Here is a 26679-nt window from a genome sequence, read left to right on the forward strand (position 1 = left end):
AGATACCGTTAATTACAGACAAACGTGTCGTTCATTACATAGATACCGATAATTACAGACATACGTGTCGTTCATTACATAGATACCGTTAATTACAGACAAACGAGCAGTTCATCACATAGATACCGTTAATTACAGACAAAACTGTAGTTCATTTCATAGATACCGTTAATTACAGACAAACGTGTCGTTCATTACATAGATACCGTTAATCACAGACAAACGAGCAGTTCATTACATAGATACCGTTAATTACAGACAAACGAGCAGTTCATTACATAGATACCGTTAATTACAGACAAACGAGCAGTTCATTACATAGATACCGTTAATTACAGACATACGTGTCGTTCATTACATAGATATCGTTAATTACAGACAAACGAGCAGTTCATTACATAGATACCGTTAATTACAGGCAAACGTGTCGTTCATTACATAGATACCGTTAATTACAGACAAACGAGCAGTTCATCACATAGATACCGTTAATTACAGACAAAACTGTAGTTCATTTCATAGATACCGTTAATTACAGACAAACGTGTCGTTCATTACATAGATACCGATAATTACAGACATACGTGTCGTTCATTACATAGATACCGTTAATTACAGACAAACGTGTCGTTCATTACATAGATACCGATAATTACAGACATACGTGTCGTTCATTACATAGATACCGTTAATTACAGACAAACGAGCAGTTCATCACATAGATACCGTTAATTACAGACAAAACTGTAGTTCATTTCATAGATACCGTTAATTACAGACAAACGTGTCGTTCATTACATAGATACCGTTAATTACAGACAAACGTGTCGTTCATTACATAGATACCGTTAATTACAGACAAACGTGTTGTTCATTACATAGATACCGTTAATTACAGACAAACGAGCAGTTCATTACATAGATACCGTTAATTACAGGCAAACGTGTAGTTCATTACATAGATACCGTTAATTACAGACAAACGAGCAGTTCATTACATAGATACCGTTAATTACAGGCAAACGTGTAGTTCATTACATAGATACCGTTAATTACAGACAAACGAGCAGTTCATTACATAGATACCGTTAATTACAGACAAACGAGCAGTTCATTACATAGATACCGTTAATTACAGACAAACGAGCAGTTCATTACATAGATACCGTTAATTACAGACAAACTATAGCAGATTCATTCATAGATACCGTTAATTAGATACCGTTAATTACAGACAAATGTGTAGTTCATTACATAGATACCGTTAATCACATAGATACCGTTAATTACAGACAAAACTATAGTTCATTTCATAGATACCGTTAATTACAGACAAATGTGTCGTTCATTACATAGATACCGTTAATTACAGACAAATGTGTCGTTCATTACATAGATACCGTTAATTACAGACAAACGTGTCGTTCATAACATAGATGCCGTTAATTACAGACAAAACTATAGTTCATTTCATAGATACCGTTAATTACAGACAAACGTGTTGTTCATTACATAGATACCGTTAATTACAGACAAACGAGCAGTTCATTACATAGATACCGTTAATTACAAATAAACGTGTAGTTCATCACATAGATACCGTTAATTACAGACAAACGTGCAGTTAATTACATAGATACCGTTAATTACAGACAAACGTGTCGTTCATTACATAGATACCGTTAATTACAAACAAACGTGTAGTTCATCACATAGATACCGTTAATTACAGACAAACATGTCGTTCATTACATAGATATTGTTAATTACAGACAAAACTGTAGTTCATTTCATAGATAGCGTTAATCATAGACAAATGTTGAGTTCATGAATCAACTTTCGTTATTCATATACAAATTATTTCATCCAATATTTTCTGTTTTTTATAAACAGAACGATAGTCCATGACGTCCATTTAACTTTCGTGTATCATGCATCGCTTTTGTTTCGAGATTAATGTATAAACGTGAAATCAACCGTTAATGAAATTTTCATTTATTAACGTACCGCTTTGATAAATAAGTATTATATGTAGAATATATACGTAGATCCCTTACGGGAAAAAAATAACAAATATTCAATTTATGTCGGCCTAGGTTACAACTACACATTTTAAAAACACGATGTATTACCTTCTTCAAGTCTGTTGGTGTATCATCCAATACACGAGTTGGGCGTGACAAGTGACTTCTCAGTGAAACACACGACGTTGAGTACAAGCGTACGAAATGTACATTTTTAAAAGCTATGAGATATTTTTACCGAGTATTATTAGATGGCAAATTTTACACATGAAAAGAACGCACTGATCTGCTGTCGTACACATTTCTAACCAAAGGATGACATTCTTTGTTGAAACTTATGACCATGACGAGTTTGCTGCGATTGTGACTTTTGAATGTTGATCTGTGTTATGGAAACAACGTCTAGGTCCTGTAGTGTAAATCTTGACGCCGCACTTGCACTGCTGTGAAAACGTAGTGATTTCATTTCTGTCTCGGACAGCGGTCATGTCCATGTAGATTACGGACCAACATCACTATGGCCTGTAATACCCAAACTTGTAAAGAGGAATTTCAATGTAAAAATTTGGGATTGGGTCACACTCAACCACGCCTATTTGTATCATCACAGGTAAGATAATAACATTTTTTCCACCAGTTACTTTACTTTATCATGAGTTCTGTTTTATTAATAACTTTCAAACTGCTTCGTTTTTCTTAACTTTTGATTTCTTTGCCGCCAAGTGTCTTTAAGTCGTTATTGTTTTCTTTTTACTACTAAGCCAACATATCTAACGCTCAATGTTTTTAATTCTTCTGTATCAACAACTCCTCGTTGTATCGCTCGAAATCACTTTCATAATTGAAACAATATATGTGATGTTTTATTTAAGCTAACAACATTATCAGACAGATACACATGAAACACAGCATTTTAAAGGAACTGCCTTATTTGTATCCTGTGCTGGACTTCAGAATAAACTCATCACGTGTTTAACGCGCATTTGATCATTTCCGGTGTCCGGATTCACGCCAAACGCTTTTCTCGAATTGCATCCTTCCTGTCTTTTAACAGATAAGACAATTTTATAATCAACCTACATATTTCACATCCAATCAGTGTCCAGCGTCAGATTTACTTAATTACGGGTAAATTTGTCGTTACACGAATATCTATTGTATTTATTACATTCGTCTGCATACTGTTAACTGGAGAATGATTACAAATTGTCTGAAGCCGAACGTGCAAAGCATATTAATTATATTTCTATGAATAATTAACCATGAAATGTAACAGTAGAGAGATCAATCATACAGTGCCATTGTAATGTATAATAAACTTATGTGCACTTTCTAAAACAAGAAAGTGCTTCTTTCACACTAGGAACATTTACATATGAAATTTCCATATATGTGTGAATTAAATAGGGCGAGGTCGTATGGGTGGAAAATACACACGTGATTTCATAATGTACGGGCTTGTTGTCGTGAATTTTTTTACGATGGTCTCCATAAGTATATTTTGTTTTTATATTTTGCCCAAGTTAATCGAATCTGGATTAAAATAATTATTTAGTTGACACGAAGATGTCAGTATACTATGTTTTACTATCCACGAAATTCGTTCTGAATACTGAAATTATTTTACATTATTATACAAACAGTCTGGATCTAACACGCAATCGTAGACTCGGAAAAAATTTGTACCGCTCTCAGTCAAAGTTTCTAGTATAAAACTGATAATAGTTTATGATTAATAGAATGTTATAACAACCTCACAGACTGAGAGAAAACAGGTCCCATTCAGAGATTAAATGTAATATCAGTTCAAGGAAGCAGATTCCTAACTTGGGGATAATTCCGAACAAGGTTGTTTTTATTAAGGGAAAATTCGACAGAGTAAACAGATTATTTGTACTAGATGTCTCTCTTGTAATAGCTGTATGTGAATCAGAGTGTGACATTCGTCATTTTCACACTTCATACTTAACGTTTCTGTGTGGTTTATGATATATAGAACACATGACATGATGTCTTGTTGGCCTAAGTGTTTTACAAAAATGTCGCCTTTCTACGCGTGGATAAACAGCAGATAATTGGTGTGTGGAAAGTGCAATCTATATCGTGACTTTGGGTGTGACAATGTTGAAAGGTTGCTGTTTGATGTTTGTTTACGAGAAAGTATAAACTTGCCCGCAGTAAAAACTTGGAAATACATTTCCCGCACCAGGACTCGCTCGAAACAAGCTATGAGATGTTAAACGTTGTTAACACTGTAATCATGACTAGTATTGTGGAAGGCCTCAAACCGAACGAAGACGCTAAGTGGTCACATGAATACCCTTGTGTGTTTAAAAAGACCGGCCCATAGCCTTCTAACTTTAGCTTATACACAGAATTGCTTTTCTAAATAGAATATCGACGAGTAGGCGAACCATCAAAACGTAATGTACGATATGATAAAATCAATATAAAATGGTCCTAGCGAAACTCAGGCGAACTACATTCTATACCATTGGTATTACTGAAGAAATGTAACATACGTCTTAGGTTGTTGGTGTTTATCAGACAACAGATAATAGGTATAAGATCGGCAATATATCACACATATATCTATATTGCGAATACGGTTGTATAATATCAATGGAATACCTATGGAGCGCTTTACGTATTGAGGAAATTAAATGATTATCAGTTCAGAAAAAAATCAATCCTATGTAGCGACATACCAATATTTATTTTTAATTATGGGGCTTGTGCACCACCTCAGCTTGACAATTTTTTCTGTCTCTTAGATTGTCCTAGGCCATCTCCAATGTTTCACAAATTTAGGTCCTTACCGTCAGTGATGAGTCCCAGAAGAACTTAATGTATGATGCAGTTTAAATCCTTGTTTGGCTATAAATATTTTATTTAAATTTGTTAAAAAAGGTGTTCTTCACTTATGTGTCTTTTGTACAATCCTTTGCTTATGGTAAAAGTCATATTTCGTGGATAAAGGTTTTCATATTGACATAGATAAGGTTTTGTACTCTTTTAATTACATTTTTCAGTGTGGGCCCACTATCCTATACCCCATATGGACCATCTTCTGGCTCGTTTATAGGGTAGTCTGGATTGCCCTGGAAATCTATTGGGATGCGGAATCTGGTAAACTGCCAGACCCTATGTGGATGGTGTTCCTTACTAATTGGGCGTATCTTCTGCTACATATCGCCTCGACATGGGACTTCGTCGCTACCCATGTTGTCCTCGTATGTCAGACCAACATCAAGAAAGGTAGCAACTTTAGTTAAAAAATAAAGAAAAAAAACCCAAAATGTCAACATAATCATGATTAAAGCTCAAATTTAATGAAACTAGGGCAAAATGTGAACAAAAGAAAGACTTAAACGGAGGCTCATGAAAAAGTTAAAGGAAAATAAGACCAGGTGTTCCAGAAGAGTAAACGCCTTCTGCTTCATCAACGACACCGACATGTAAATCTTGGCCAATCTAAGTAAGTAATGTCACGTTCTTAAATGAGAACAAGGTTTACAACCACAGAACAAACTAACAACAATAATCAGCACAAACAAATGAATAATGTGTAATAGCAGGAATGGCGTAGGGAAAATAGATACGTATTGTCTTTATATCACTGTATACCTCAGAAAACACGTGTTGCATGTATCAAAAGTTATTGGTCTTTTTCTTTAAGGTAGAAAAGCAATGCTAATTTGTTCGCGACTGATAAAGACACATTTTGTTGACGAGGATCAAGTTTAAAAATAAAATTTTAACAATTGAGTATTTATTGAAAATGTCTTTGCTGAGTATGATGGAATGTTCTGCCGATCTGCCAAAATTCTGTTGGCCAATATTCCAGGGAACAAAGTGTTCTTTGCTCTTGGTTGCCATTTTCTTTCACGTAACAAGAATGTACGTTATATAAACAATATATTAATATTTGTAAATATTCAACAAGTTCATTACAGTGTTGCAGGACGAACAGGTGTTGAAAATGATTGTCTCCTGTTGTAGGTGAGAGAGATAATATGCCTTGGTACCTGATGATTAGTTGGGTACTCTTCAACATACAAAACGCCATCGGATTACTAGTGACACTCGTATACTATATTGTTTTGGATCCAGGTAAGATAATGCATTAGACGTTATTATTTTTCTACTCTTACGTCATGTAGAAATAAATTTAATGCAATTCATAAAAAATATGAGATGTACGGTTAGGGTGACCGTATGTCGTCACTACCTTCCTCAGAAAAATGATCCTCCAGTGAAGTGTTCTGGATGATATTCAAATTAACCGAATCCATTGAACTTTAAAGTATATTCTCGTTTCCTTATAGACAATATGCAATTTTACACATCTGCGCATTATAAAGGAAAAAAACAGAGAAAATGAAAAAAAAAATTGATAGCGTAACCCTGCAAGAAAGATTTATTTACTGTTGGACGTCATTGAAAGAGTTTGACTCAATCCTAATTAAAAAGTATACGATATGTTTCACATGTATCTTTTATTAGTTATAAACTTTCAGTATTATGATACACATTGATACTAAAAAAAATTACTTTTATTTGTGACAGATTCTAATTACTTTTTGTTTCAGTTGCGACTCCGTCAAGCATCAACAAACATGCCATGAACAGTGTATTTATTTTCATCAACTTCTTTCTCTGTGCAAAGCCCGTCCGCATTCTCCATTTCTACCAGGTTTTGGTATTCATAGCAATGTACGGTGTTTTTTCCTTGATCTACCAGCTAACCACAGACTATCAGATCTACAGTATCCTGGACTGGTACCAGCCTTGGCCCACCCTGGCCTGGGCGCTAGGGCTAGGTTTGGTCGGGGTACCACTGGCTCACAGCTTCTTCTTTGGGCTTTATAACCTGAGGACGTGGATATTTGAAAAATGTTGCTCCACGTCGAATGCACCAACAATAGGAACAGGAGACACCCGTGGAAACACTATAGAGAAGTCCGCATGATGAATCATACATATCGCTTGTTATTTTATTGTATAATTTGAATGCTGTTAACATATATCCCGCTTGTTATCAGTTATAGATCAAATTATCATGAGAGGAGAACCTATATTTATATTTGGGATATGTTTCCTGTATTGAAAAGGAGCGGATCAGTATCGAGGTGATATTTCCTGGATTGAAAAGGGGCGGATCATTAACGAGGTGATGTTTCCTGGATAGAAAAAGGGGCGGATCATAAACAAGGTGATGTTTCCTGGATTGAAAAGGGGCGGATCGGTAACGAGGTGATGTTTCCTGGATTGAAAAAGAGGCGGATCGGTAACGAGGTGATGTTTCCTGGATTGAAAAATTGGCGGATCGGTAACGAGGTGATGCTTCCTGGATTGAAAAGGGGTGGATCGGTAACGAGGTGATGTTTCCTGGATTGAAAAGGGGTGGATCAGTAACGAGGTGTGTTTTCTGAATTGAAAAGGGGCGGAGTGGTAACGAGGTGAAGTTTGGATGGCAAGAAGATATCGAGGGGAGAGGTTATATATCAGGGATATTTGAATGTGAGGGCAGAAAGGATAGATGTTGAGTGTGCAAAGTGTGGGGGCATGAATCACGGTGGTAATGCATGGGTATAATAGTGAGAATAAACACCACAGAGAGAAAATATTTGGGAAGGCAGTGGATCGTCGATAGCATAGACATCTTGCACGTAAATCAAGATACTCGGAACAAACACAAGCATATCGAATCAGCTGCAACATTAAAAAAATTAGGTTAAGGATGTTGCTACTCAGAAATGGAAAATTAGCAACAGGGAAATTGGTTTAACGCTTATACATATTGGGGGAAAGCTGTCCATGTTGGTATCTTTTAGATCGAGGTAGCGGCTGATGTAAAAGAGTCTGTCATGTCCTTAATTTCCAATAGTCTAATGAGTATATGCGGTAGGCTTGGTCAGTAAATCTTTGAAAGGCCTTTGTGACATGCGTTAATAAGCTTTCGATATATTCAGCCTCGCACAAAAAATCAGCCAACAGAGAATGTACAGTTGGCAATAGCCTGAAGATCTTACCACAAAACGAAGATGAGATATCATCATTTATCTTTCTTGTAAAAGAAGACTTTAATGACAAGAGCACGAATGCGTTTTTTCAATTTAGAATGAGGTATTTTGGCATGCAGAGAGGAAAAATCAAATGTCCTTATAGATGACATTTGCTTTAGATACGTCTGTACCATTAATTCCACTTATCGAGTAAACAGTATCACAAGAAGACTTGATAGTTTGCGATTGGTAGTAACAAGCTTTGTTAGATCTAAAGGAAACAGTAGTGAGGGCAGTGTTAGTTCGAAAGGAAACACTAGTGAGGGCAGTGTTAGGTCTAAAGGAAACAGTAGTGAGGGCGGTGTTAGGTCTAAAGGAAACAGTAGTGAGGACAGTGTTAGGTCTAAAGAGAGCAGTAGTTGCGAGGTCAGATCTCTGAAAGTGGAGCTCTTGTTTAGAAACTAACGGATGGCTACCATGATGTATCAATATCTGAAGCTGATATCGAAAAAAAATGGTCCAGGAATCTGAACAAAACAGGTCAGATAACCTAAAGATTTTATTAGAAAAGTCCTCACAATATTGATATTTTTATGAAATAAATTTGAAGTTAGCCATAAACCACTGTTATATTTTCACTCATACTTCATGCCTAATCTGTAACATTGGAGAGAACGAAAGTATAAGATTTGTATAACTACAAAATAGCATGTTAACAATACGTCCTCTTGATAATAACTACCGTTTTAACATTGCAATTCCTGCCAAAAACTTTAACATAAAAAATAGACACAATTTTGTTGTTCAAACGATAGTTTTGCATGATTTTAGCAATACATTATTATTTTGAAATACCTTGTGCAAAATATTATTTCTGTTAAGTATTTTATGTCCAGAAAATTTTTGCTCGCGATTTTAAGCATTTGAGTATAATATAACCAAAAATGTCTTGTATAAATTGTTATATCCTTTTGTTGTGAAATAGATTGCAATACCAACGGGCCAATTTTGATAGTCCATAACTTTTATTGTATAAAAGATTATTAATGGTCAGTGCCCTTCTTACTTAACTGACGTACTCGGTTTTCTAATATAAATTTTTATACCATCAGAAGAGCCAACTGAACTATCGTACTAATCTATATAGAGACTCCTTCCTGACCTCCTGCATTGACCTATAGAACACACTGTCCGCTTACAAAAAATACAACCCGTCAATTACTTACCTTCAAAATGTCAATACTGGTTTGTTCCTTCATATTAATACGGCAGAAGCAGACGAGGCCAGATCCACCATGCTCAACTAAGGGTGAACTGCAGCTCCTGAAATACAATCACTTATTAGTCCCCCGTGTTCCTGCAATAATTCTGCTAAAACTACCAAACATTTCCTTCAGTGCTCTACCTACATTGTAACCAGTAGCTCGGAATTTGATGTTTTAGGAACCTTCCTTCAAATTATAACAACAGCTTACTACATGTTAGTCCAGAAAAGTAAGTTTTCCCTAGAAACAAAAAGACATGTTTTATAGTATATTGTAGGAATGTTTAGCTAGATATCAATATCAATTTTATGATCTATTCTAATATCTTTGATATATTCTCATACTATTAATCAGTTGGGGTTTTGCTTTCAATAAAGGATTTGTCACTGTTAAAAGGACGGATCAGAGCAAATACGCCAGCAAGTTCTTGTGATTAAAAATTGTTCTATATAGCCCTCAATAGGTTTGTTCTGATTCACGAATTATGATAACGAAAAAATAATAACATGTGGACAGAATCTTAATTCAAACTCAAATTCGATGTTACTCTGGCAAAATATGATCAAAAGAACACTTTAGGGAATTTCGGGAATTAAATTTAACGGTAAGCAGATATTGTATGGAAGCTTGGAAATCCGAAATCCAGCAGTGAAGGTTAAAACTTGTAACAATATCATACAGCGTTTTTTCTTATTATACCCATGCAATAATAGCCCACCACTATGATGAAATAGAGAGTTAAACGTGGGTATTAATATAATATAGACTGAATACTCAATGGTTTCTTCACTTCTATCTTGAGAGGCATGGCCGACAACGACTGATACACAATTAAGACAATATTGACCAAATAAATGAACACTGAAGGTCAGTTTGTGTTTTTATTTGTGTTTTATTGAAATCAGTAACAATAACCAACGCATTAAAAATAGTGTTAAACCATTAAACGACCCAAAACTTTAATAGATGGTTGAATGCTTACAACGACTGCATGTAGCGAATCAATGAAAAGTCGATGGAAAAATAAAATCACAATTGTGGAACAAGTACTGACAAAAAACAACATCGAGGTTAAAGTACATAATGCTCATTTTCGTGTGTCTTGTTGGAATTTAGACTACGTCTGGGTTATTGATATTGTGTGTCTTGTTGGAATTTAGACTACGTCTGGGTTATTGATATTGTGTGTCTTGTTGGAATTTAGACTACGTCTGGGTTATTAATATTGAGTGTCTTGTTGGAATTTAGACTATGTCTGGGTTATTGATATTGTGTGTCTTGTTGGAATTTAGACTATGTCAAAGGAGCTTTGAGGGAAAATATGTTATCATCAGTAACATTTACCTAATAAATTCAAAAAGGTAAATTATTCAGGGTTTTATCATAATAATACAAATATCAATAAACATCATGACTTGTGTTCTGATTTTGATTCCATTTCTTACTATACGAAATTTTTTTAAATTTGTTTAATCACATCAGTGCTATACTGTCTTAACTACGAAACATTCAAATTTTGAATTGACAATGATTGAATTGACAATGAATAAGAACTATTCAAAGATTAAGAACTTTTTGGACTAAAAATGACTAATTTTCAGAGATAACCTCCAAATCTGTTCTCGTTCTCAAACTCTCTTTCTACCACAAACAGCTACCACAATCTCAACCCATGACACTATAATTAATAAACTACCTTTCACAACCAAAACAGTTTTGAAACACCTTTCTATTTCATGGTAATGTCACAATTTCACATCAACAATTGGTTTTATTTCTATGATAGAAAGAAGACAGTAGCAAAAAAGTGTGTTTCAGTTTAAAAAAAAAAAAACAATGAAAGATATCCTTATGAAACTTAAGGCTAGCTCCAAGCAACAACAGAATAAAATAAATCAACTAAAACAATGGACACTACAACACCATAAAAACAGGAATGATATGAAACTAGTTTCGTAGTGAAATTGGTGAGAAATTAGTGACAGCAGTAAGATAATATACCAGTGACATACAACAAATAAAAAGATGATGAACAGCTTGGTCAGTTTCCATTTATACAATTCAATAATAAAATATGCTGAATCATACCACACACAAACGTAACATTAGGTCTCGGTGTAAAACAATACATCTCACAAAAAGCACCTTTTAAGACAGATTTGATTCATTTTCTTAGGCCCACATTGAAATTTAACCTAAATGTTTAAACAATAATTGCATCTTCAGCCCTTTTTGTGCCAACTAATTAAACTTTACTATCATATCTGTGCATGACACATGTCTTCCAGTCAGATTAAAATATCAGCTATTTCATATGGAAGCTAGATAGAGATATTTTCTGTATAAAACTTCTCTCGTCATCGTTTGTGTTAAATGTTATTGTAAATCGAACAAGGGCATCAGCTAAATACTAAATAAAACTAAACAGCTGTGGAGGTAAAACATCCAACGAAAAAGTTGTAGCTTCATAAAGCAGGTCCAATTATGTTTTAAAAAGCAGGCAGATTTAAAAAAAAAAAACATCATCAAAAATGCTCTCTAATCCAACTATATATCCCATATGATTTTAAAAATTACTTATATTCAATACCAAAGACATTATCAGGTTCCTGTAAATACCCAAATAAAACATGGGATAGAATTCCTGGTGCTTCATTTGCCTGCAACATTAAATCTGGCAATTCTGAAACATGGAAAAAAAGGAGACTGTGTGATGCCTTGTTAACTTGGTCGTCCCTGATGAAGATTTTGAAGCTTGCCCATCGAGATAAGCAACGAGATTGTTTCAAGAAGTTGTAAGTTTACGCACAACTTTAACAAATTCTACAAAGCGAAAAAAAAAAGTGCTAATAATTTATAATAGTTGTTAGGACATGCTAAACTAGAAACCAAGAAACCAATTTTCTCTAGTGGCAACAAACAGATTTACATAAAAAGGGTTTTTTGAGTTTTAAAGTGTTCCATAGAAATATCTTACTGGAGAAAAAGCATTATAACTAGCATTCTGTGACTCGGAAATTTCCAAGAAAAAATGATTTTAAAAAAATTTAATGCTCTTCCAATTATATTTATACTGTGTGTGTGTTTGTGGGGGGGGGGGGGGGGTGTGCAAAAATATTGAAAGAAGCAAAATTGAGATCTGCAATAGCATTGATATTTACTACAACAACTCATCAATATCTATGTTTTAAATTGTTGAACAAATCTTACTGAATGATGTAAAAAGGTGGGAGTGATATGAGAACAAGGGTCCAGGAATGGGACAAAATAGCAAAGGACAATAACTCCTAAATTATGCCAAGTGAATTATTGTTCTTGCATAATACATTTCTCCTTTTTAGGATCTATCTACCAATGAAGTTTCATGTTGATACTCCTTACAGTTTTTGTGTTATGCTCCAGACAAAATTATGACAGACAAAACAAATGGACAGATGGATGGACAAAGTGGCGACTACATGCTCTCCCATCAGGGAGCATATAAAGTTCACAAAATGTGTTTGTTTTGGCGAAAAGCTTTAAATTAAGACCATAATAGAAAATTTAGTTTTGCCTAAGACATCTATATGACCATTATCACTTACAGTCCATTTGACCCATTTTTGACCCTGCCCATCAGCACCCAGGGGTTAGCCAATGTCAATATGTGCATCTCATTAAACTGTCATCTTACAATAATAATTCTATCAAGGTTTGAACTATTTCCAATAAAAAATAAACAAACATTGTTGAGAAATGTGATTTTTCTATATAGATTATAGTAAAACTTATCCCCTGCCGAGGGGGGAAAATGTGAGACCCTGGGGTCATGAAATTTACCATTTTGGTAAAGCATCTGAAGCCTTTCCATCCATGAAGAGTATTTGATTCTACCAAACCTGGGATTTGAGAAGAAGATTTTTGAAGTTTCAATCATTCTGATGGCCTCAGGTACAATTTTGGTGTGGCTATAGTCATGGAATTTTTTTTTGTAAAGTTTCATTGAAATCAGTCAGGAGTTTTTAAGAAAAAGTTGAAAATGTTAAAAGTTTACCACACGTGATGCACAATGCATGATGCGGACTAAAAGGAGATTGCAAAAGGTCATCTGCAGACTTAGTCTCAGGTGACTTAAATATGACAGATAACACTGCCTGAAGGCTGGCTTACTCATGAGCTTTGGAAGTGGACACCTTCACATCCTATATTTGAACTATTACTATTATTGAAATAATCCCTTACACAATTAAATAAAGACTTAAAATGTTTAAGTGGTCACCCTCAGGAGACCATGATTTTGGCTGTTTCTGGAATATGACTTTTAAAAGTTGAGGGAAAGACAAATTAGTAAATGGATTTCTGTCATTATACAAGAATGACAACAAACTTAAGAAAGGAAAATTCATATACAAGAACAAAGCAAAACATGATCATATCATCAACACATGGTATCAAATATTCCTATTTAGGCAGCAAAGCAAGCATAACTGTAGATTACATTACAACATTGGTAATCACTGACAATCACTCAACTGCCTCAGACATCGCTAACAAAATCATTTGTATTTAATAAATAGCTGACAATCACTCAACTGCCTCGGACATCGCTAACAAAATCGTTTGTATTCAATAAATACTTGACAAATTATTGTATTTGCTATCATTAATCACTTGCAAAGAAAAACCTTGTGTTCAGGTTATTTAAAATCAAAGCACTTGCCTGGTGTTTGATCAGCATTATCTCAATAAATGAAATTGATAGTTAAGTTTGGGTATATAAGTTAAGACAATAAATATATATTGTAACAATAAAATGCTTTTCTATTTCACCAGGTATGTTAAAATCAATTGATATGTAATTATTCAATATACAAATAGATCACAAATACCATCCTAAAATCCGCATTAACTGTACGTTATAATGAACAAAGTTCCTTGAAATACAACCAAATATAATGTACTCGCATTCATGTTACTTACCATTAAAATCTCTCAGAACTTACCATAAGTCCATGCCATGAAAACACCATTACTTCTGGTTCTGATGTGTTACAGTAATTAATTAATTAACAAGACGATAATTTGATGATTCAAATGAAGTTATTGATATGAAATTATCACTATCTGTAACTCTATCTCCATGTCTTTAAACAGCTTTTTTTTGACAAATATACCATCCCCAGTCCCACCCCTAAAAACTAACAAAAAGTAAAAAAAATAAAAAATATTACTTAGATGTAGACAAATGTAAGTAAGAGACATTAATAGAAATCTACTTAAAAAAAGACAAACCTTCCTTAATGAATAAAAAAAAATGAATCTCAGGTTTTATTATTAACCTTATAAACATAAAAATTGACCCATACTTGGTCACCAAGACTGAGATGTATGTATTTTTACCTAAAAGTTATAAACTGAAAGTTAAATTAGCTTATCCATATTATGTATCCGATTCAGAGTACATTTTTACAAAAATATACTCAAATCTGCTTGCTGGTCATAAAAAAAAGAAAAAAGACATTGAGATGTTAGCATTATAACAAAGCAACTTCTTTGCTAGACATATTTCTGTTGAGGACAAAATGTGCATCATTCAAACAAATCAGTACAATAGAGTGCTGTTGAAGTCATATAAACCACTGTCAATAAACACATGTCTAAAATGTCGGAGAATGAAACATATTTTACGGATGAGGTACCCTTTCTCAAATCTATAAGTTGAGAATACATATTTGACATTATGCAGGGATTGTTTTAAAACAGAGGAAATAGAATTAAATTATAGACTTATCTTGATTTCAGGAATAACTGTAATTGCATAGTCATGAGAAAACTTCAACCTAAAGGGGAATTACTCTCAGAGACTGAATTGCTTATCAAATAAAAATTACTGAACTTTGATAACAGCAAGTTTTGATTACAAATATAAATTTATTACATCTTTGAAATTATCACTCTTCTGCGATCACGTACCTTAAATAAATAAAATTGATTACCATTCAATAAAAAAAATAAAGAGATCACATTACTGTATAAACAAGCGAGAATGTTTTTCCTTCGTAGTTTTCTACATTTTATACCGACTTGTGTGAGACATTATAATTACCAATGAAAATAAACAGCTACAACAATCAAATAGTTACAACATTAAAGGTTGTGTAATTAATCACAAATTTCTGTAAGTAGTCACGTTACTGACTTTTAACTAATAATAAAAAAATATATATAATACAATATCTTAAAATAGTTATCATAAATAGCTACAACTACAAATCTGGAGTTTTATATCAACGGTGTGAATCCAACCATGACGTCATTGTACTGATTATAAATACAAAAGGTACACATGATTTTCAAAAAATTAGAAATGATAAATATTTGCGTTCATTACAAAATCTCTGATGAGTGAAAAATCTAACAAATATATTTCCTAACTGTATCCAGGTCTATACTCCTGAAAGTTAACCTCATATCATGAAGGCCAAAAAGACACATCCATTTCTGTAAAATACAGAACAATGGTACATTTTTGTTAAAGATATTTTTCCAGGAAAAAATCAGCTTGAACTAATTTGATAACAGCAGGTCTCATCACCTTCACAAGTGATGTAAACTTGGTATGAACACACATAACTAAATATTTCACTACGAAAGTAAATAATTTTCTGTCTAAAAAGGAAATTGAAAATGAGATATAATCTATGATTCTATTTTATTGTGTTTTATGACGAAGACAATAATTTGTGGTAAGAAAAAAACCATTTCTGCAATTATATATTCAATTTGATAATTTTGAGGTACAAACTAACATCTAGTATTAGAAATGTATAGAATGAAAATTGGACTTCTATATAGTATCTACCAAACACAGCCCTAAAGTATCACTAAAGTCAAACAATGATTTATATATTACCATGTGACAACACTTCTACAAGAAACAACTGCAATATTTATGCTATCACTACAACACAGTGAGACTTTCAAACCAAAGCAGGCTCTACATCACCACACATATAATTACTGGATACATTTATATAGGTGCACTCTCTTCAAAAATTAATACAAGGTTTGCTTTTCTCTCGGCAGGTTTAAGATCATTACTTGTGACTTAAAACAAGTTCAGTGGAGAGGTATAGCTAGGTATTGGTGGTAAGGTGAAGGGTGAGGTAGATTGTTCTAAAGAAATGTTGGGGGGCTTTGACTGACTAACACACATAGGTGGGGCACTACACTGACATCATGTAAGGCATATTAATACAGAATTTGCTGTAAAACTTTATGAATATTACTAATGTAACCTTGGTAAAAACTAGCTGCAATATAAAGCTCGCCTAGAGAGAAATTTTTTTAAGCTTGATAGGTTAAGCATCAGGCTTGTAATCCAGGGGTCCTGGGTTTGAGTCCTTGCGTAGTCATAGAAATAATTAATGACCTCTGTTATTCTAAGGCTGCCTTTAACCGAAATCATTTATCATGATATAAAGCTTTCTTTAAAATTCTCACAAATCTGTTATGTAATGGCAGTTCTGATATGTTGAATATTCCCTTTTTTATTGAGTGAATTCATCAAAACTGAAAAAAAACCTTTCCATACAATAGCGTACTACATCCCTCTATCTACTTACTTCTGTAAAGGGTCACTGCTACAAAAGACATATCAATCAAATCATTTTGTCACGGACAGGTGACAGAGTTTCCAATCACACCTGATGCTAAATTAAACTTTATAAACACCTTATTCAATAGTGAAAATATTTAAAATTTAGTTGAAATATTGAAGAAAATATTTTCAAGTTTTGAACTTTGTATTGTTGGTCTGACATGTTAGCTTAACATTCGGATGTCAATTTTTTTGCTACCAGTGACAGATTTTGACTTAATTCTAAGTAAGCAAGTAGAAGCATTTTTTACCATTTTCAGCTCCAAAATGTACCTGTGGCACATCACATGGATTTTACCATGCTTATTCTCTATATCATCAGCAGTGCTTCTCACAACAACACAGTGCCAAGATAAAAATCAACAGTTAGGTATAAAAATAGCTAGGGTTACATTGCTGTATGTTACTACATATGTTTTAGAATTTGTGGAAGGAAATGTAACTACACCATATTTACATTGAGGAACTATTGTTCTTATGATTTCAATTCCATAAAGCGTTGATTGGTGAGGATTTGAGTCATTAAGTGCAAAACTTTGAAAGTGTACTAAAATACATCATAAAAAATGAAGTCTGAGAGATTTAAAAAAAAATTTTTAAAAATGACAACAAGACCCTCATACATTTTTACAGCAGGCAATTTGAGGAACATGTCTGAAAAATTAAGAAGTACTGACTGTATACTAGTCGAAATAACTGAAAAAAGGAATGATCTATAAACAGTTCTCATGAGACACTATCATCAACAAAATTAGGGATAAGGTAAAAAATCACCTTTAAAGAGGACAAGACATCATGTGACATATATATGTTTCTATAGCTACAGAACAAATATTTGAAGACAAGACATCAGGTGACATATATATGTTTCTATAGCTACAGAACAAACATTTAAAGACAGGACGTCATGTGACATATATATGTTTCTATAGCAACAGAACAAACATTTAGAGACAGGATGTCATGTGACATATATATGTTTCTATAGCAACAGAACAAACATTTGAAGACAAGACGTCAGGTGACATATATATATGTTTCTATAGCTACAGAACAAACATTTAAAGACAGGACGTCATGTGACATATATATGTTTCTATAGCAACAGAATAAACATTTAGAGACAGGATGTCATGTGACATATATATGTTTCTATAGCAACAGAACAAACATTTGAAAACAAGACGTCAGAGGACATATATATGTTTCTATAGCTACAGAACAAACATCTGAAGACGAGATGTCATGTGACACATAAATGTCTTCAAAGCAACATCATATATCTGAATGAAAACTTAACAAAAACTACAACATAAATGAGATAAAATTAACAAGATTGACTCATAGTTGTTTCCCATTTTTCTGTGATTCACTCACTTCATTCTTATTTTTATCAAATTTTGCCAGCACTACCTTGTGAGCACCTTTCAGCATACGTATACTCCACTTGATGTTTAGAATGTCTAACACAAAACATGTCAGTATCATCACATTTGCTATTTTTCCTAAAAGTGCAAAGTCTTCAGACCCAATGTAAGTATAGACCATGAACCAGTACTTCGGCATGGATAAAACCCGGGCAGATATAAAGGTGAAGGTCATCACACATCCATTAACTATAAATAATGTACCAGTTTTGTCGTAGTTTACTTTGTCGAAAAACCATCTGAAACAGCAACAAAGAAATATCATTTTATTATTACAGATATAATTTTCACATTTCACATTATTTCACCATGAGTTTTAACTGTCAACTTCAAGATGGTTGCCTGTCAGCCATTTTGTATTTCTAATCACCCCCAAAATAGGGTGCAATTAGGGATCAACGGAATTCTGTTAATGAAATTTGAAAGACCCATCCTGTACTTTTTTGAGAAATACTGACAACAAAATTTCCTTGTCAAAATCCAAGATGGCTGTTTATTCAAATATTCTGATCGCGCATAACTAGGGACTAATTTAGAAAACCCTTACATATGAAATCTGAGAAAGATCCATCCAGTAATTCTCGAGGAACAGTAATATAACAAACTTTCTTTGTCAATATCCAAGATGGAAGATGGCCATCAGTCAGCCATTACATTTTTTTCTGATAAGTCGCAAGATTATGCTGGCAGAACTAGGGACCAAGGGAAACCATTCAGTACTTCTGAAGCAATAACAATCTGAACAAGATGGACAGATGGACTGACAGACAGATGATTTGAATAGCCCACGATAAAAAAAAATAAAGGAATAATTAATAAACTTTGATGTCTATTCTAAATATGTTTGATGCTAAACTGCTACATTACCTGAAATTTACAAACACAGTTGAAAATTCCGCCATTATTCTGAAGTTGGCAAAGTAAGAAAGAACGCCGTAACTCTGAAACAATGATAATAACAAATAATATTTAAAAAGCTCTCACACCAAAATACATTTAATTTCCAACAAACGATATCCATATAATTTGTAGAATTTTCACTAGATCATTATACTGTCAATAAATCATATTCTTCTATTAGAAAGGACGATAGGATTAACCAATTTACAGGGTACTTTATAAAATTAACATATCTTTGGTAAATCAAGTATATGATACAAGATTATAGTAAAAAAGTAGATAATTTCTTTGCAACCAGGTGACTTTCTATTTTTTAAAGAAAACGATCATTATGAGCTTACAGTAAAAAATCTTTTCTATTCTTTTAATTTTCTTCACTGGCATCTAAATGATTAAATAAATGGTGACATAAATGTCTTTTCCACAGAAAAGAAAACCAACTTTTATTGATGAATAAAAATCACTTACAAAAACATAATAATATGCATATGCTGCAGACCCATGGTGGAAATAATACATGACTGCTTCCAAATTGAGTGGTGAATCTATCATCATTATCACTGTATCTGTGTAAGGGAAAGTTATATTATAAAGTACATACCATTTTATGACTGGAGAGCCTTAATCATGTCAAAATAACACAGAAAAACCTCCAGTTCAGAATTAATCATGACAGTATTCTACAGTTGGGGATAAATGCTGAATTCTGTCTTAAATATGAAAATATGTATTTTTTCAAAAATGTATTAACAAAATGGTATATATATATATATAATATATTAAACAAAATGATAATATATATATACAAGAAAAAGTTAAGCATTTTGCATAACGTTGCTACTCCGTGCAATGTATAGTACACATTGCACTGAGGAGCAGCTAAGCTGTGAAAACGTTATGCAAAATGCTAACTTAACTTTTTCTTGTGTGTTTTTTTAACAATTCTCTTTATATATATATATTGCTAGATGTGTCTTTTAAAGATGACCTTTCAGAGATATGAGATACAGCTGTCTGTAGGTCCATTGATCAATATACTTTGATGGATATAAGTGGCATTTAATATTTAAGTGATTTATGTGTCGGAAAGCTGTGAAGACAAACATAATATTTATTTGATAAACATTTTAGATAGACCCAGGACTGGAGTAGTGCTAATCATATCATTTAGTAAAAAAGTCTGTTTTTCAATTCAAATGGTAAAGAATCAAGGTGGTTTAGAAGCATACAGCTTATACCAACCAAATATTTGTTAATTCTGTCTCCTCGACAACAGCTTACTTTTCAGCTTGAATTCTGTCAACTTACAATGAAAGGCGGTACCTGATACATCTCACTTTGTCGCGAAAAGATTGACATCGACGAGAACACACTATCAACGCTTTTGGAAGATTTTACAGACAAGATCTATTATCTGTTTATGCAAAGATATTGCATTATGCTAAAGTCCTCTCATCAATGTTTCCTTTTAAGTCTGTTTTAACAATCTTACTGTTTGTTTATAACTATCTACTTAATGACTTCTAGCTACTACAATGTTGAAAGTTTTCATTGTTTTTATCAGAAAGAGAAAATCAAGATAGAGACGTGTTTTTTTGTCTGACACAAGTGAAGTAAGTATCCTTCAGCATATTTATTTTGGAATGCCTTGTGGAGGTTTAAACAAGTCAAATGTAAAGTATAGATAACAGCAAGATATACAGGTAACTTTACAACATGTGTTGTGGTAACTGTACAACATGTGTTGTGGTGGTAACTGTACAACATGTGTTGTGGTAACTATACAACATGTGTTGTGGTAACTGTGTTGTGGTAACTGTACAACATGTGTTGAGGTAACTGTACAACATGTGTTGTGGTAACTGTACAACATGTGTTGTGTTATAGGCTATGAAAAAAATCTAACATTAAACTGAATGAAAACAAATGCCCTCATCCTCCAAAAAATGTGGCTTTCTTTTTTATTTTCAAACATCAGAACATCAGCCTTTTAAATGCAAATATTTGATATTTTGTTCATGAAGTGATATATACAAAAAAGACTTACCTGCTATAACGAATCCTGTCAAAATTGCACAATTTATTCTTATAAGTGGTCGGTCACTCCTTTAAAAAATAAAAGTCATAGACATTCAGATTTAATTCTTATCTGTGAGAGGTGACTGACATAGATATCATCTTCTGGATGGTTCATATCTCATGTTGCATGGATCTTCACAACTTAAACAATAACACATTTTTTGAGAAAGAAATGACAGTAAGTAGAATGTTGAAAAGTCTAGGTCACAAAAATACGGGGTAGCTTGTTCAAGTCAGAGCAAGGGCAGAACATAGTCATCAATTCTTTCAACTATAATATGATAAATGAGTAGAAATGCTTAGCCTATATCCAATGAGGTAAGTAGCTGTGGACCGTTAACTTAATTTGGTTGTATTTTCAAATAAATTTTTATTTATAATTATCACAAAATAATGTGATGGATGATACCTGCACTTAATTTTGCATTTTCGTTTACCGCGATACAGTTAATTCATTTCTGTATTTAGTCTAGAGTATTGAGGTACATAATGAACAAGAGTGCCATGGACACAATATGCCGCTACAAAGTATAAAGATCAAGAAAAACCGTAAAATCGCTACTTCCAGCACATCCACCCATTGTAGCAGTGACGTTGAGCAAGTTTCGTGAAAATCTGATCATTAGTTTAGGAGGAGTTACATTCACAAGGCTCCATTATGAGCAAGCTACAGACACAAAGTTGAAAATGGCATAAATCTTACAAAAATCAACGAACCAAAAAATCGCCCCTTCATGCACATCTACCCATTGTAGTAGTGACATTGAGCAAGTTTCATGAAAATCTGATGATTAGTTTAGGAGGGGTTGCGTTTACAAGAAATGGACGGACGGACGGACGTACGTACTGACGGAGAGACGGAGAAAATGACACCAATATATGACCGCCTCCGCCATCGTATAAAAATTAGTGTATATTTAATATACTTGTAGCTCATTAAACAGAAGATAATCTTGTAAACAAACTTATGACCTGTGGATCATTTAACATTCTGTGATGCCACAATGCAATGATAATAGAACTAAAATAACGAGGGTCTACACCAGACATACTAATTAGTTTTATTTTAACATTCTGTGATTATGTTAGGACTAAAATAATGAGGGTCTACACCAGACATACTAATTGGTTTTATTTTGATATTCTGTGATTATGTTAGGACTAAAATAATGAGGGTCTACAGCAAACATCTGATACAATAACTCTGTTTTCACTAACATTAGTTAGTTATAAATAACAAATTATAATCTATGGATGGTTTATTGAATAAAGAATATTAACAAATATAAAATACAAAATACCAGGTAAAAAGAAAACCTATCAAAGAATACCAAATTTAAATTTACAATTTTTTCTATATTTATTACAAACTAATTCCTGCTGGTACTGTGTTGTAAATATTATATATATACCATATTGGATCATTGTAGACCTCCTCATCATACAACAGGTTGTATATACATATCGCACTGACTATTGTAGCATGGAGAGACGACACCATTCTGAAAGTACAAAAAAAACACAAATCTTTGTACAAATATAATCTCCACCAGAATCTGGACATTCAAACCTACACTGATTGAAGGCATTATAATTGTCAGACCATGATTACTGCTAGGACAAAATACAAATAACAAGTTATACATATATAAAAAAATATCTAGGACTAAAAATTTAAATTAAAAATTTTAAAATTTAAATGAAATAATCCAAACTACATGAGGTTTTATAATTCCTCCTTGTATGGCAATATCAGGCATCAAGTATCAAGGAAAACTATTTGATTATCAGAAACTAGAAAAAAGTCGAGATAAGATCAAATCAGACCATGTGACACTGAAATAGAGACAATCATATGATAGCTATTTTTATACTGTTGCTAGGTGACAGAATCAGTAAGATTAATCTACATCCAATTTTTTTTTCAGAAAATTTATCCTTTCAATAAGTTATAATTCGTGGACAGTGATGACTGACCTTGACTTAAGATCAAGGTTAATGTTGATCTATTTATAAACTGACCCTCGTTCTTCTTGGTCTGTGAATACTGACCTGGAATCCCATTCCTTTTGATCAGCTACAGAGAGAGTAGAGTACGATTTTGACAGCTTTGGAGATAACAATGGAAAGACTTTTTTGTACAGATATACATGTATGCAAATGGTCAGGAAAATCACTGGATAGTAAGTCAGGTCAAAGACCAATTCTGTGGCCACTCTACCCATAGTTGTCCTCAGATTCTTTATAGGAAACCAACTGCTAAACCTTCAAAACCTGAAAAAAAAAAAACTCAATTTGATAAAAATGCTAAAATAGTATTCATACAGTTTGATACCAACAGAGACGTATATAACACATGTGATATATACGTATCTGATACCAATGCTAAAATAGTATTCATTTAGTTTAATACCAATGCTAAATAAAAAGGCAGTCGCAATCGGCTGTACGTACCGAGTACGTTTAGCCTAAAAAGTATTCATTAATTAAATAACAATGATAAAATAGTATTTTTGTTTTCCCTTTGAAGGTTTTGTGGCAGTTGTGTTACATCAGAGTGTATTTTTGTTTGCCGTGTTTGTCATAATTAGCTTCTGACAAACCAAAACCACCATAGGTAATCAAACCACATGTCCAGGATGTTCACCTGTAGTTGTGTAGACTTATACTCTACCCTGCTGAGCTAGTGTGGTCCCTTATATAAAGGGGTTATTAGATCAGAGTGTTTTTACCTTCTCAAAGTTAAAAAATCAATTTTCATAAAATATAGACCTAGAAATCACAGATAATTATAATACAGTTTAACCTGACCACAAATTAAACACTCCCTAAAGCTGATACATAAACAACACTAAATATTATAATTTTCAGAACCTACATACATAATTTATATAAATAATTGCATCTTTTAATACTTGTGATATTTATTTTTGTATCAAATCCTGAGAATACTAACTGGAAAGTAATTAAATTCATCCCCCATTGTAGTTGAAGAGGAAAGAATAATGATTTTCACAACCATCATCGTATCGATCATGAACGAACTTGATAAAAGTAACCTCATATTTCAAATTTCAAGATTTTTAATTTTAAAGAAAAGATTTATGAAGTAATTAGAAATTTCAAATCTCACGATTATTAATTTTAAAGAGCAGATTTTTGAAGTAATTTAAGAAAATTGTGTTTTCTCCCACACGTTCGTTGGTAACTTTGAGTCTGAGTACATTATACCATATTGCTCCTGGTTTCTTTGTGGACTGAAATCAGCAATAATTTTAACCAAGGAAATAGAAACAGGAAGTATACAGGGTAATCTTTGTATTACAAAAACAAAGTTGTAACCCATATCAATGTAAATTATAATTTATTCTTTTGTCATTTGACGGAGGCAATAAATACGATGCACATCAACAATGGATCACCAGTATCAATATACTTATTTGGGAAGGTCAACTGGTTGCAAGATAAAAGCTAAAGAAAGTGGCTCTGAAAACTAATCTAGAAACTGAAATTAAATATCTTAAATTATAATTTTATGAAATAAAACAAGAGGCCAAGAGGGCCTGTATTACTCACCAGGATCTTTATGACCAACATTACTATATCTGTGCATATGTTCCACGTTTAACACATTTGACCCCTGTGACCTTGACTATGGGTCAAGGTCATTTCTTTTACTTTCTTGGACTTCATAAAAGGAACATTCTGGCCAAATATAATGATTCTAGGCTTTTCGATATTTCAGAAGAAATTGTTTAAACACATTTAACTCCTGTGACCTTGAAGATTGGTCAAGGCCATTTCTTTTAGCAAACTTTGTAGGACACCATAAGAGGAAAACAGTAGCCTAATACAATGATTCTTGGCCTTCCGATATTTTGAAACAAGTCGCTTAAAGTTTTTAACGAATTTGACCTCTGCAACCTTGAATATGGGTCAAGGTTATTATTGTTGAGTTTGGACCTATAGGCTTCGTTAGGAGGCGTACTTACGGCTCATGCAATAAAATTAAAGATCTTCCTGCAGAATCAACAGTAAAAAAAAATCTTCTATAAAATTGAAGTTTTGCTTACAGATTTTTCTTTAAATTCTTGTGAAAATTTTGAAATAGAATTCTTTAAGTTAGATAACTATAATTCAAAAAAAAAAAAAACAAAAAAAAATATTGACCATACCATATCAGAACCTGATTTATCATTACTAAGACATATCACTACTATACAATTATATCCCATATCAGTTCTAGATATATGAACAGCAACAAAATTATGACAGCGTGTACCCTTGACCTATTACCCCAGATCATGAATAGTCGAGAGATAAAAATTATCACTGTGTGCAACTAATTTTTCTCTGCTGATTATTAAGGTTATCAAATACGTAAATGACCTACCGTGTTTCACCTATCATTGATGTGCATGAAGGTAACTGACCAGATAAACTAAATATCTCTCACCTCATTCTATATCTGTTATAAATGTATAGGTCTATGTTTTCAACCTTGAATATGGGTCAAGGTTATTTTTTTCACAAACTTTGTTGGGCTTCATCAAAGGAACTATCCAACCATATATAATGATTCTAGGCCTTCCAGTATTTTGGAAGAAGTTTTTAAAGATTTCAACACATTTGAAATCTGTGACCTTGAATATTGGTCAAGGTCATTTCTCTTTGCAAACTTTGTTGGGCTTGATAAAAGGAACCTTCCAGCCAAATATAATGATTCTAGGCCTTCTGGTATTTTGGAAGAAGTTGTTTAAAGGTTTTAACACATTTGACCTCTGTGACCTTGAATATGGATCAAGGTAATTTCTTTTTGCAAACTTTGTTAGGCTTCATCAAAGGAACCTTCCAGCGAAATGTGATAATTCTACACCTTTCGGTATTTCAGAAGTTGTTTAAATAAAAAGTTGAAGGACGCCTGACGTATGTACAGATGGACACCGGACGTACGTACAGACGGAAGCCGAATGCCATGCTTTGGCATAAGCTCACCTGGCCCTCTGGGCCAGGTGAGCTAAAAATGATAAAAAAAATGCTGAAAAAATCATCCAGACAGCCTTATCTTATTCTAATAAAACCAAAACCTTAGTCATACAAAGTAACTAGTTGAGATATATGAATACTTTGAAAATGTGGATTACAGATTATTGTCATCAAAGTGAAGTTTAAAAGTTTTTGACTATTAGCTGATCAATATGCCAGTAGAAACGAAAGTATATTACATAAAAATACTGATCAGCTCATAAGACTATTACACATCAGCAAGTATTTTTGTACAAGTCACTAATGAATTATACCCTAGAGCATTTTTGACTGACTGACTGCCTTCGTCAA

General features: G+C 33.1%; 2 protein-coding genes across 2 annotated transcripts; one reads left to right on the forward strand and one right to left on the reverse strand.

Moving 5' to 3' along the window:
• Nucleotides 1-2541: 2541 nt before the first annotated feature.
• On the forward strand, nucleotides 2542-6996 carry LOC132556578 (protein rolling stone-like). Its single transcript, XM_060220998.1, has 4 exons — nucleotides 2542-2634; nucleotides 5057-5282; nucleotides 6027-6137; nucleotides 6617-6996. Exons 1-4 carry the CDS (start codon nucleotides 2542-2544, stop codon nucleotides 6994-6996), a joined length of 810 nt encoding a protein of 269 aa, XP_060076981.1.
• Nucleotides 6997-18277: 11281 nt separating this feature from the next.
• LOC132556587 (TLC domain-containing protein 4-B-like) lies at nucleotides 18278-23567 on the reverse strand. The gene is made up of 6 exons (XM_060221010.1): nucleotides 23395-23567; nucleotides 22755-22844; nucleotides 21311-21369; nucleotides 19732-19829; nucleotides 19231-19304; nucleotides 18278-18602 (listed from the first exon to the last, which is right to left on the reverse strand). The coding sequence occupies exons 1-6, from the start codon at nucleotides 23565-23567 to the stop codon at nucleotides 18278-18280; spliced, it is 819 nt and encodes a 272-aa protein (XP_060076993.1).
• Nucleotides 23568-26679: the final 3112 nt, after the last annotated feature.

This window comes from Ylistrum balloti, unplaced genomic scaffold (genome assembly GCF_031769215.1).
Source record: "Ylistrum balloti isolate Yb309-2 unplaced genomic scaffold, AGI_CSIRO_Ybal_v1 Utg369650, whole genome shotgun sequence".
Lineage (NCBI taxonomy): Eukaryota > Metazoa > Mollusca > Bivalvia > Pectinida > Pectinidae > Ylistrum > Ylistrum balloti.

Bases quoted from the DNA above. Each gene is read 5' to 3' on its own strand.
- LOC132556578 (XM_060220998.1), top strand. From the start codon at position 2,542: ATGGCCTGTAATACCCAAACTTGTAAAGAGGAATTTCAATGTAAAAAT. The intron at 2,635-5,056 runs GTAAGATAATAA...TACATTTTTCAG, and splicing joins GCCTATTTGTATCATCACAG to TGTGGGCCCACTATCCTATA. The intron at 6,138-6,616 runs GTAAGATAATGC...TTTTTGTTTCAG, and splicing joins CTATATTGTTTTGGATCCAG to TTGCGACTCCGTCAAGCATC.
- LOC132556587 (XM_060221010.1), bottom strand. From the start codon at position 23,567: ATGGGTAGAGTGGCCACAGAATTGGTCTTTGACCTGACTTACTATCCA. The intron at 21,370-22,754 runs GTATATATATAA...TATTTTTTAAAG, and splicing joins GTCTACAATGATCCAATATG to GAGTGACCGACCACTTATAA. The intron at 19,830-21,310 runs GTAAGTCTTTTT...TCCCTTACACAG, and splicing joins GACAGGATTCGTTATAGCAG to ATACAGTGATAATGATGATA.